General features: G+C 43.1%; 1 protein-coding gene across 2 annotated transcripts in view; it reads left to right on the forward strand.

Annotated features, from left to right (window-relative positions):
* DOCK1 (dedicator of cytokinesis 1) overlaps positions 1 to 13,548 on the forward strand; it is a 502,522-nt gene that overhangs the window by 425,193 nt on the left and 63,781 nt on the right. For both annotated transcript variants that reach the window (XM_046651107.1, XM_046651115.1), the window contains exons 34-35: positions 8,645 to 8,730; positions 8,916 to 9,072. In XM_046651107.1, coding sequence (XP_046507063.1) covers positions 8,645 to 8,730; positions 8,916 to 9,072 — 243 coding nt within the window. The remainder of the gene's footprint in view (positions 1 to 8,644; positions 8,731 to 8,915; positions 9,073 to 13,548) is intronic.

The raw sequence follows: 13,548 nt of genomic DNA on the forward strand, positions 1-13,548 counted from the left end.
TTGCATGCTCTGCTTCAGCAGCCAGGGGTTTGTGGGTTCAGATCCCAGTCACGGACCTACACACTGTTCATCAAGCCATGCTGTGGTGGCCTCCCACATATAAAATAGAGGAAGATTGGCACAGACATTAGCTCAGAGACAATCTTCCTCAAGCTGAAAGAGGAAGATCCGCAACAGATGTTAGCTCAGGGCCAATCTTCCTCATCAAAAAAATAAGTAAATAAATAAATATGTATATATATATTATTGCCCTAAGACTTGACCCATCTTCACTGCCATTGGCACTAAATCATGATCCAATGTCACTGCCAACTCACCAGGACTAGGACTTATAACTTAAAGTCCTTCTTCCTAGACTGAAAATATATCTGACTTTTTGAATTTTAGATGAAGCAAGCCTCAAAGAAGGACCTTACGAAAAAAATGCTATTAAATTAAAGAATCAGGTAAAGGAGAAAAATGTATTTATGTAGATAAATGTTCCTGGCCCAGGAAACTAAGCTCAAAGTCCTTCAAAACATTGTCATTTGTCATTCTTTTAAGCAGTCTTGGGGTCAAAATATGGGCAAAGGCAGTTGGAATAAAGATGTGGATGAGAGTTTGGTTTCTGAGTTGTTCCTCCCATTCCTTTTGTCTCATTCCTGTTTCACTAAAGTTTTAACATATCCTACGATAATCTCCTGCAGAAGTGCTTCGTTTTCTCCAGTTCACAGGGTCTCAGGCTTGTCAGTAAATGGCACAAAGTTAATGAGAGTCATAGCATTTTTGCCTCCGTTCTCACCTTTCTGCCACCAGTGGTGGCTTCAAATCTGTCCAATATCAGGAAACATCTTTCCAGAAAACCAGCTGCTTGAACAATACCATGAGGTAGTTATGCCCATTTAATTCTATGTCACAAACAATTTCATTAGCGTTAAACATGCCTCACTTGGATGTATGTAAATTAAAGCATACACAGGTCCACAAACCCACTGTCAGGCTAAGCAGAGTCAGCTCCTTGAATTTCTTGGTCAGTAATCATTGCCCATTTGTTCATTTGTGTTGTCATCTGCTTGTACCTTCTCAGACAAGTGATGGGGCACACCGAAGGATTTTAAAATGCAGAAAAACTAAAACTTGTGAAAAAGTCTCTGCTATATTAATCTGTTCTTATCAATTGGGAAAAGATCAATTCCCTTTTCTGTAGGGTTATCTCCATTTATTTTTTCTGTTGCTCTTATCTCAGCCTCCTAGGTGGAAGGTCATCCTTCCCAGACCTGCTTCCCCATTGTCCCCATTTCTGCCAGGCTCCTTGTCCTTTGGTTTTATGGGTACAGTTCACATTGGCCTTGTCTTTGGTGGCTCTGCTGGCCTTCCTGGAGGTTTGCGACAACTTGTCTCATCTCCAGCATCCGTCTGCTTCTGTCAGTCCCTAATCCAGGGCTCTCCTGGACCACAGCATTTGTCCCTCAACTTGCTGTGTCTGTTCTAACTCCTTTCTATTCTCGGTTCAACCCTGGTCCTTCATCAGCTGCTCTTCCTGAAGCATGAGGCATGCCCTCTGTTCCTTGTAGGTGCTGGCTGTGAATGTGTAGGGAGCGGGCATGTGGACACAGCAGCAGTGCCCAGCCGTCCCTGCCTCCACCCCAGGGAGCTTCTAGGACAGGGCTGGCTGGCTGCTATTTAATCTGCCACCAATCCAATTATCTAACCTTATTAGTCACATCAACAAGGGCTTAAATTGGCTCCACTTTTATAGCAGATGTGCAAAGCTAATGGAGTGAGGGGAAATCATTAAGGTTTTTTGTTTTTACAAAACTTTAATGTTTTGAACATAGGATGTAGCTTTTTTTTTTAAGGTTGCTATGTCTTTCGGAGTAGGGCTATTAATATGCTCCTGTTGGTGAAATATGGATTGTGTCCAGTTGTGTTATACTCTTACAGTTAGAGTGGAGAGGGGACCTGCTGGATTCAGAAGAAAAATCTGCCATTTTACTCAGGATTAAACTGCATCAAACTATTATTGGAATTTCAAAAACATGTGTTACAAATTGGCTTCTCTAAAGTGCCCCACAGTTGCTGTTCCTGTGTTCTTCAGCTGCAGTGGAGAGCATTTCATTAGAATGTTCTTACACTTACATTTCCCCAAGAGTCTACTTCTTCCTTGTGTCCACTTTTGCAAGAAAGAGCATGAATCTTCTTTCAGAATAAGGTGTCCTTGCCCATGCCTTGGGTGTTACTGGTCCTGCCTCTCCAGGGTCCATGCACTGAATGGTCTGGCATGGTGGTGGGATGGGATGGCATCAAGTTGTCTATTCCTGTGCCCTATCCTCCTGGTGGCCCAGGACACTCTTTCCAGGGCTGCAGGCAGTGCCTTAGTCAGCTTGATATCGTTTACTCTAGGCAGGTTTCGACAGGTGGCAAATAAGGTCTTCAAAGACCCACCAACTAAAATTCTCTAATGCCAGTGGAAGTCGCCTGTGAGAGGACATGTTGTGCAGGGACCTGAAGCCAAGGGGAGAGTTGATCTGATCCACTGTGGAGGAGCTTGGACTTGGCAGAAGCATATGAACTAGGAGGCCCACATTTGTACAGAGTGGGCTTGAGCTTTTCCAGAAATCCTTCCCACCTACTAAACAATATACTTCGTGTTCAGCTGGTGTTCACGGCTATGGATCTATGGTCCAGTGAAAGGAAGACTTTACGAGAGATTGATGCTGTATAAACTTTTTTGTGATCTGAACGGCTCACTCTCATCCCCACATCCTCACTTGCTGATTCGTCCTCTATCCCTGTTGGTGTCCTGGTGAGAGAGGGATGGTGCCTTCTTTTCAGGTTGTCCTTTTCCTCCTTAGTGCTTGCATTGTGGATGCTCCATTGGCATGGAGGCAAAAGTACATCGTGAACCTCAGCTTGATGTCCATTCTAGCTGTGCCTCTCATGGGTGCCTCTCCCTGCCCTGTGGTGGCCATTGTTGACCACAGGGACTCTAGCCACCCTCTGTCATCATTCCATGTTCTCATGTGATTCCTCTGCCCTGTCCATGTGGCCGTTTTGTCTCCACTCAATTAAGGCCCATTTCTCATCTCTTCTACCTCTTTCATTTTCTCTGAGTGCCTCCAACACTCCAGCTGCCCTTGGCCGTCCTGGGTCTTCCAGCCCTGTCTAAGAATCTTCTATGATCTGGATGCCCTACCTCTTCTCCTAAATTGTCCCCTTATACTTCTTCTCTCCTGGTCGTTAGTCCCACTGGACATATTCTCGGCTTGCTTTCCTTACAACTCGTCCACTCCTCAAGTCATCCCTGCTGTTGTCTTTGTCGTCCCCCGTCCTCACCTACCCCACCCCAGTCCCAAAGCAGCATGTTTACACCGGAACTGAGGACTTTAGGAAATCTTGATATTTTTTGGTCAAAGGAGAGATCCCACCTGTGAAGATTTCAGGACCTGCCAGTCAGCATGGAGAGGCTTGGAGTCTTCGTGGTCTTAGTGCCTCTTAGATCATCCATGTAGACCAGCTGAGCCGTCTTACCACAGATGAATCTTCACCTGGCCTTAAACTAATCTCTCCCCATCTCACTGAGACCCCCCCCTCAAAGGAATACCATTCTGAGTCTCAGCCTCACTGGATTTTGCTTCATCAAAGAAGCATACCTTTACATTCTCTTCTGGCACCTTTTTAAAGAATTCCCGTGTTATGTCTTTGGAAAATACAGAACTAACAGCTGAGAACTGCAGCAAATGACTATATGGGCTATATAGCATTAATAAAAATGGAATGGAAAAGGCCCCACAGCAAAATAATGTTTTCAATCATGGAGCTATTTTCTGTCATCTTTGTGAGGGTCGGTAAAATGCTCCACAACTTCCAGAAATTCCCATTTAGTTGTAACAATATTAGAACATGAGTAATCTTTGTGTTTGCAATGTTTCTGAGTTCTGTTTGAATAATCTCTTCCTCCTGCCCATGCTGGTAACCTTAAGCAAATAATTGAATAACCTAAGTGCATGTTGGCAGCTTCTGCCACTTGGTGGGAAAGCCAATGTATTTTGCACTGTAATATGAATGTGACTGTTTGGTGGTGATTTTATCTTGTTTATTCTTCAAGTCACTGGGATTTTGTTTGTTGATTTCTTTATTTTTGCTTTCATTTTTAAAAATAATACTTGATTCTATTGTTTTGGAGGCTTAAAGGGGAAAAATGGCATGGAAATTAGGCTTTTATTTCATTGAATTCCAGACCCAAAAGCGATCTGAGAGATCATGGAAACTAATACCCTGGACTCCAGGCTTTCTGATTATGTTGCATTCTATTCTTTTAGCCCTCCTGCAGAGAGAGGCCCAAACTTTCATAATCTCCTTTAACCGCATTAAGCAGGACTCACTCTGAGGGCATATTCCTGGAGTCCACTGTCGTTGCCTACAGCCCAGAAGTCACTCCTTGATCTGGGTCATGTAGAAATGGGGAGCAGCTGCGCCTGTCTGAGGTGTTGCCGGGTGTAGCAGCCACACAGCGAGCTGTTCCTGAGCCAGGCTGCTCCTCGTCTGGGGCCTTGGGGCCTCTAGAGTATTCATGAGTCTGCTCACGAGTATTTCACAAAAGCTTCAAAGTGAGCTGCCTGCCTGTTGGATGCAGAGAGTGTGGGGACTTTAGAACATGGGATATGGAGTGCCAGAGATTACTTAAGTGCGTATGTAAGTTTTCAGAGTGGTTAAATAAGAGGAATGCAATATACATTAAAATATTAGCATGTCTGAACACAGGGATTAAAGGGTGAGTGATAGATCTGGGGGAGATCAGTACCTTTTGGATGTCAACATGTGCACCTGGAGCCCCGAGGGTGTCGGAGTGCCAGGCTGCTCTCTGCCAAGACACTTCCTTCTTCTAGGTCAGGTTTTCCTGGAAGATACAGTGACTTTCTCCCACCCATCCCTCCTGTAATGCTAAAGAGAAGGCATGTGGCTCTCAAATTCCATTGGATTGGTCCAATTCCATCTGGAGGTACAGAAGCAAAGAGAATCTCATTCTCAGGGTTCTTTGGTACCAGGGTATAGTCTCCAACCATAGTCCTACTTCCAGTATCTTGTGAGCAGTTTTTCTTGAAAAACAGGAGAAAGTAGAGCACTGCAGGGCAAAGTGCAACGGTTTACTGAGGTATTTTTGGAGAAGGGTCAAAGAAACCCTTTTGCTAATATTCTTAGCAGATTGTGTTCCTAGATTTTAGCTTTCACTCAGCTCTTGAAAACCTCTGAGCACTTCCTCAACGTGGTGAGCTATTTGTGCAAACCTTTCCATAATGGTCCACCTTCCTCCCTTGCTCTGACAAAGCCCCAGATCTCTTCTATAAATGTTTCTGGATGCCTGGAAAGTACAGGACTGGTTTTATACATGTATAAATACGTGATAGCAAGAATGGTACATCTAACCCCCAAGAAAACTCATGCATTCCCAACCAAATAGAATTGGCTTTTAGATTTTCCACTACTGAGACCCTTCACTCCATGATCTCTTAAACAGGAGCCGATAACCCATGGTTATCTGTAGCAAGGAGTGGTGAAAGCAATGGTTCCTCTCTAAGTTAGTTGAATTAACGGCGATGTCAATCTCCCTGTGAGCACAGCCCCCCTGTTCCACCACGTTCAATTTAACAGCAACCTTTCGAAAGCCCTGTAGTAATACGTGGCCTCTTATGTTTTATATTCTTGGGGGGGCCACTGGTATTGGGTGCTTAGAGATGCTCTGTGGATATTTTTGTTGTGATAGTGGTGACTCAGACAAGAAAGGAAAATATAATGGTTTCACTTATCACATGAATGAGCCTCTGCTACCTTTTGAGCAATGCAGTAAACTCTTGCAAATTCTGTCCTAACCGTAGAGAACCCAGTTGCAAATTACCCAGCAGCGTGCATTTACGAGTAAGATAATAAACATGATTTTTATAAAACCAGTTCTGCTCTATCAGCAAATGCACTTTCTCTGATTTATTTGGACAGGATCGTTTAATTCTGATCATGATAACAGTTCACAGCACACTAGCAAATTGATTCTAGTATATTCTGTAGAAATTAATGAAGAACCTGGAATTAGAGGCTTGCTGCAGATCTGTGGTATTGAATCCTTGCTGATAAACAGAATAGGTTTGCCAGGTGTTTGTGCAAATTATGTCGTTTAGACTAGAGGTTAGTAAAATTAGAATCAGCTGTGTTCTTCTGATTTACTTATCATTCATCCACTCTTTTTAGCAAACATTAAATTCATCAGTCAAAATTTGATTAGCAGCATACTTAAGGAGCTTCCTTATTGCCCTTGTTTGTGACAGCTAGGTTTACGTGGAAGCAGAGAAAACATGCCATTTCCATAAAGAAGACTCCAAGTTCCAATGCCTTCTGATTATCTAGTGATGAGCAATTTGAAAATGCCTGTGTGTTTGCCCATGTTAGGATGAGGCATGTTTTCCTGCATTCCCTATGCCTTCTTCATTGTATGTTCATTAACGATGGGTGGGGTTGAATCCTGCGTTTTGATTAAATTCAGTGTTATTTTGTATCTCAATGATCTGTTCTGAAGAATCAGCATGCACCAAACCCAGTCTTTGGCGTTCCCGTCCTGGCACTGTTTGGGAGACAGGACTGCACTGAAACACCAACTTTTGGGCCAATAGCAGGCCATCTCCCTTCCATTCGATTCCAAAAACAACTGCCTTTCACAGAAGTTTTTTCTGTAAAGAGCAAGGTAATGGTGGGTTAGTAATGCAAAGGTATAATTTTATAGTAAAAGTCATTATCATGAGACTTCAGGTGGAAAAAAAAAAGCAAGGCATTCTTTCTTCTTCAATGCAACCATCTCTTTTTCTGTGTTGCTAAAATCCCTGAACTTCTCAGGCCAAACAGAATCAGAAAGAGGGTGTTTATTTGGGGTAGGATACAATGGAGAAGATCAAGAAAAGAATTGCAGGGGTTCGCTGAGGTCCGGCTTTTTGTTGATGTTGCCGAGTCCTTGATGTCAAGCAAGAATCAATACTTCTCTCCAGTCCTGTTTTAAGCCTTTGTTTCATCTGTAGTGTGATAAAATTGTGGCTTCAGGCAGCGTGTCCTGATCAAGGTCAGGCAGGTCTGTGCTTGCTTTGAGACTCCTCCCTGGGTCTCACCAGACCCCTCACCTTCTGCTTCGCAGGGGGCCACAGTCAGCTGCCACTGCAGCAGCAGCACCCTGAGTCCCCAGTGCAGTGCACGGTGCCTGCAGTACCTGCTGCAAGTGCTCTGATGAGTGTGTTCGCACTCGGCATGTGTGGCCAAGAGAGCAGGAAGTGTCTTAGCAACCTGCTGGCTCTCTTCTTTCCTGGTATATTAAAGCCCTCCCAGCTCCAGCTGAACACCAAGACTGCCCAATAATTTATGTGTGCATTGCACATTCATCCCAGTAGAGTGTCAACACCAGGCGCTATTCTAGGGGTTGAGGACACAGCAGTGACCAAGAAAGAAGAAAATCCTTTCTCTCAGGCAGCTTAGATTCTTAGGGGATCCTAATAATAGTGGGGGGTCTTGAGGATTGTTGCCTGGGAAAGCTGTGTCTGAGCATACATTTTAAAGGGATCTCAGAGGCCCTTGCATACATGCCATGGTGTGCTTGCTTTGTGAACCCTGAATTCAACTGTTTCCTTCAGTTGCTCCTTTGTCCATCTTCGTTCAGTTCAGTGTGGATGTCTCCATCTCTGGGAACTAACGCTCTCTCAGCCTCTCCTTCCCACCTGGCCCAAATGGATGGGTAACTTCAGGGCTCCCTTGCAGCATGAGCACTGGCCTGGTTAGAATCCCGGTACTGAGGTGGCTCTGAATTCTGCCAGGGATGGGGGACTGGCAGAAAGGATGAGGATGCACATTTATCATTATTGAGGTAGTTATTTCCAGCATGATTAGCCATGGGGTTCATGACCCCTGTGAAAACATTTTGGAGAATTTGCACCTCTCCAGAACTTAGAGTTTTCCCAAAAGCATGGGTCCAAGAGACACTCAACCAGTTCTGAGGGTCCTTTCCCACCCCTATGCTCTGGAAATCCCTTCAGAAACTTTGGGGAGTTAGGGGAAGACCTGCAGATGGACCTTCCGGAGGTGTCTACTGGTCTGTCTTTAGAGACATTGCCTCTCTTGTTTTTTATAATATTTTTGCAACCAGAGTGAGAAGTTTCACTAGGATCCATTGAGGAATGACAGTGAAGTGGCCCCTTGGATGTTTTCAGATTGCAAAGAACGCTTTGCTGGCAAGTGAAATGCCATCTGTTCTTTTCCAGGAACCAACGAGCTATTTTAGTTGCTCCTTGTTCATAGAAATAAAGTTTGAGACTTTTTTTTTTCATGTTACTCCCTGACTTTTTTTTCCCCATGGTTTCCTTCTCTGTCTTTCTCTGATTCTTGCTCCTGCTATTAGAATATGCGTGTTTAGGCTCCATTAACCAGGGAAGGAAATGAAAGATTCCCCCTGTGGCCTGGGATCATCAGAAATCTCCGGGGGTTCAGGGCTGGCAACTCTTAAGTGAAATCAGGCTTCAGAGGAGGAGGGTAACTGTCTGACGATGATCTCGCGCCGATTTATGTGCTGTCGACTCTCAGGTCATAAAATGAAATATCTGCCATGCTGATTATTTATGCTTCCTCTGTTTAATTATAGTTTGAAAATGAGATCATCACCAAGCTGGATCATGAAGTGGAAGGAGGCAGAGGAGATGAACAGTACAAAGTGTTATTTGATAAAATGTAAGTGTTGATTAACAGTGGGATTTATGTTGGAATAGAGACATAGAGACTGTAATTAGACTACAATGAACTTTGTAGCCCAGAAATAATTAAAACGTGTTAATAATGGAAAATATTTTAAATTGCACCTCAGTCAAGTTTCTCTCTCTGAGTGTGATTAACAAGGTGTGTATAATTATTTTCAGCCTCTTGGAGCATTGCAGGAAGCACAAATACCTCGCCAAAACAGGAGAAACTTTTGTGAACCTTGTTGTGCGCCTGATGGAAAGACTTTTGGATTATCGAACTATCATGCATGATGAGAACAAAGAAAATCGCATGAGCTGTACTGTCAATGTGCTGGTGAGTAAAAAGTTAATTACATTTTCAGTCCTCACAGTAAGTCAGAAACTGAACCAAAAAGTTCAGTCGCCTGGCCATAGAGCTTTCCGTGGCAGAACACAGCTTCCTTTGCTTGTTTCCTTGTCTGTTGCGGGGAAGGAATAATGAAGAACTTTTTGCAGATCTGCTCTAATCTGCAAGATCATCTCCCCTCTGGTTGTTTCCTGTGGTTAAGAATGATGAGCCATCTTATTTTGTGACCAGGGTGGCACACTTTATTGATTACAGGTCTTAAGTGCTTCATTATTAGATCGTTGTAAATATGTCCTGTAGTGGTTTGAATGGTGGCCCCCAGAAGATATGTTCACATCTTAATCCTCAGAACCTGTGAATGTGACCTGATTTGGAAAAAAAGGCTCCTTGCAGATGTGGTTAAGTTAAGGATCTCAAGATGAGAGCGTCCTGGATTACCCAGGTGGGCCCTAAGTTCAATGACAAGCATCCTTATGAGAGACAGAAAAGGAGAAAACATAGACACAGAAGAGAAGACCATGTAAAGATGGAGGCAGAGATTGGAGTGATGCTGCCACAAGGCAAGGGACACCGGGAGCCACTAGAAGCTGGAAGAGGCAAGGATGGATCCTCCTGTAGAGCTTTTGGAGGGAATGTGGTCCTGCCAACATGTTGATTTCAGACTCTGGCTTCCAGAACTGTGAGAGAATACATATCTATTGTTTAAGCCTCTATGTTTGTGATAATTTGTTACAGCAGCCACACGAAACTAATGCACGGCTGCATGGATAGCAAATGGCTTAGGTAAACTTAGCCACTGCCATCCATCGGGCCTCTTGCACACCTGCTATTACTGTGACATGGCCATGTTCTCTGGGCACCCCCTTCCTGGCATAGTTGTGGTGCATCAGGAAATGCTTTAGGACAATGAGCTTTTAGGAACCTTTATGACAAGCTCAGCTGAAGGAAATGGTTGGCAAACTCAAGGCCCTCAGGAGCCACACAACTCCCACGTTTGGCTTCAGAACTCTCTGCATCTCACTGCATCTTCCTCCTCTGCTGTTCCTGTAAGGACCAGAAAAGTGAAGTCCTGGCCCTGGTAGGAGTTTTCTCAACTTCCTCTGCCTGTCTGAAGGCAGGAATGAAAGAAAACACTACTCCTCCTTTGTTCTACTTGCTTCGCTTCTCTGGATTTTCCACATCACCACCTGGTCATTGGACAACATGTAGTTGCTAGCCCTGACTTCCATATCTACCATTGGTATGGACTTGTAGGTACTTTGAGCTCATGGAAAGAGACTTCTGTGCCAGGAGGGATATGATACATCATTTGTTCTTTAGAAAATCACCAGAAATGTTTGGGTTAAAAAAATAAACAAAACAGTATTTTCATCTTCCATCCGTTTTAGTGTCAATACTAAATCTGAGCTTTGCTATGAGGAACGTCACAGCTGAAAGCTCATAAGCAGTCTCAGCCCCTTCATTCTATGGCTGGACAACCTGTTTTGGCTAATGATGAACATTTCCTATAGCAAGTTTTCTTTTCCTTAAAAATCAAAATATGGGGGACTTCTGGTTTGTGATCCAGCATATAAAAGGAGCTTGGAAGTTGTCACTGCCATCCTCACAACAAGAAAAAAGCTGGCAAACTTAAAATCAACAACTCTTCTTAGATCTACAAAGAGAACTTCTGCCCCCAAAACTGGAGAGACAGGAAAACAGTGAGAATCACAGCTTATTGGAACAGGAGCCCAGTATCAGAGACCATCACTGGAGCCAGCGCTGGATTCCTTTTACCCAGTACATCATGTCCATTTTCAACATCAAATTACAAGGCATGCTAAAGGCAAAAACACAGTTTGAAGAGACAGAGCAAGCATCAGAACCAGACTCAGATATGGCAGAGGTTTTGGTATTATCAGATTGGGGATTTAAAATAACTGTGATTAATATGCTAAGGGCTTTAATGGCAAAAGTAGACATTTTGCAAAAAACAGATGGGGAATATAAGCAGAAGGATGGGAACTCTAAGAAAGAATGAAAAAGAAATGCTAGAAATCCAAAACACTGTAGCAGAATGAAGAATGCCTCTGGTCTCACCAGTAGACTGGACAAGGGCGAGAAAAGAATCAGCGAGCTTGAAACGTCTAAATATGTTTGCATATATGTCACAAGGGTCTTGGGCAACTGTGGGAATTACTGGCTTTGGCATCTGTCCCTGAGGTCTGACCCACTGGCTCTGTTTGCCTTTACATTCACCTGTAGACTGACTGCGTGTAGCAGAGCAGTGAGCTCGGCCCCAGGTAAGCTGGCCTCCATCTTTTGCACGGGAATGAGGCTGGCCCTTGCTTCACTGTCTTCTTGCATTCTTGCCTCTGTCCACAGTAATTTACTCCTGTGGTGCCAGTCTGGTTAACATGAGATAGTTCCAGGAAATCAGTATTTTCCTGCGGGAGAGCAATGGAAACCTTTTCAAAATCATTCCCTAGTGTGAATGTACTTTTCTAGTGCTCTCTTGGATTCTTAAGGGGATCTAAGAGGCCAATTTGTGTCCAGAATGAAGAATTATTAATATGTTTATTAGGTTCCCCAGTTTGTTGATTGAGACTACTATTTATTTTAAGGAAGATCTCTCATGCTCACCAGGATACAAAACCTGGTGGAGAAATGGTGATGTGCTGTGAAGGTGGCCTTTTATCAGAATCAGAATTCAGAGTCGGAAAACAGGCTCCTGTGATGACACTTAGTCACAGTTCCTCACAGTAACGTGTTCCTCTCTCCTATGGAGCCTTGCTTGTTGCCTACCTATTTTTCCTGCCCTCAGCACTAGGTAGATTTTTAAGTAAGAAACGTACCCATGATTCCTGAGATTTTCTGACATCATTAACTACCTTCGATTTGGAACATTCTGAATCACTCCATGAAGAGTCAAGTGTTCTATTCTTAACCATTTCCTGGGGATAATAAGATGGATCCCAACCTATCCCAATTTTTTCATTTGAAAAATAAAATAGATCTATGGGTTAAAGAGAAATGAGAAAACTGGATTTTTACGGACAGGTGTTCTGTCTCTTCATATTCACTGCCCAGCTCACATTTAGTCATATAAATAAAAATATAAATATATTTTTAATCTTCAGGTCCATTTTTACCTTTTCTCCTGGTACTTTTCATATGAAACAGACTTTCGTAGAGATGAATATGTATATAATGAATAAACGTATGTTAGAAATATTTAAAATGTACTCAGTTTATCACTAAGCAGAAATCCCCTTGAAATCCTAAAGTTAAAAAATAAGATAAAGAGCATAGAATTTCTTGATGCCCTTTAAGCCCATTGCCAACTTTCCTTCAGAACTAGTGCTATTTTTTTTTAATGGAGTTAGTGGAACCTTCAAGATTGTGTGGATTTGTTAATGTCCTAGTCTTCCTTGCACTTAAAAAAAACATTTAAATAAGAAACACGAGCAGTCATTCTGTCCAGTGACCTAAGTCCCTTTAATGTCCCCCTGTGAGCACATCTGCATATATATTGGATCATGGTTCCCATCGGACAAAGTGCACATTTGTAATTAAGTAGAATTTAATTGTCACCTCATAATCATGCAATCTTTAATTACTGGTTGATAATTTTGTTGTGTGTCACCTCGTTCTTCCATGCAATCACCAACATATCCATCTCTAAGACTGGATAGATTCATTGTCATTTAAAAGATAAAAGTTACTCTGTTCATGGCTCCTTTACAAGGCTAATTAAGGTGGTTTTGAGTAGAATTCTAGAAATCGTGGTATCTCTTTTAATCATGAAGGAGTACAAAATTGACCTGTAACGCAAATGTCCAACTTTTGAAAAATCAATGCAAGGTGGTGGATTGGAGTTGGGGGCCCTGTCCCAATGGGGTTGCTCAGAGAGCTGCCAAGCTTTGAGCCTGGCACGGACCTCAGCACTGATGCCAGGGGATTTGAGAGAGAGGACCATGGTGGGGCAGGATGCTGCCTGCAGAGCCCAGAAATGGAGCGCCAGACCTGTGTGAATTTTATGTAAGAAACCCAAAGGTTTTATATAGAAATTGGGATTTGAGATGAGTGTCCTTTGGTTCTAGAGAGGTTTTGAAGTCCTAGGAAGGGTGCAGAACTCAGCGCAGGCAGGAAATAGAAGACATTTCCATACTTGGAGAGAGGAATGAAAGTCGCATGATATCCCCATTGTGAAATTGTAAAGGAGAATGATCAAAAGCTTAGGAAAGGATTAAAAATATGAGAGCAAAGAGGATGGTGTGAAATCGTAGCTTGTAAATACTGGCTCGTTGGAGTTGGAAGTGAAGGGCTCATCCTCTGCCTTTGATGCAGAGTGTCTTTGTTACATCGCTCCGCGTTGTCAGCTGAAAATGTCCTCATTACCCAGCCACGGCGTGTGAACCAGAGGACGTTAAAATCGGGTGCAGCAAAACCTCAGATGCCCTCTCTTACTTTCTATGCTAAGTT

The sequence above is a fragment of the Equus quagga genome, chromosome 2, assembly GCF_021613505.1.
Source record: "Equus quagga isolate Etosha38 chromosome 2, UCLA_HA_Equagga_1.0, whole genome shotgun sequence".
Taxonomy (NCBI): Eukaryota; Metazoa; Chordata; class Mammalia; order Perissodactyla; family Equidae; genus Equus; species Equus quagga.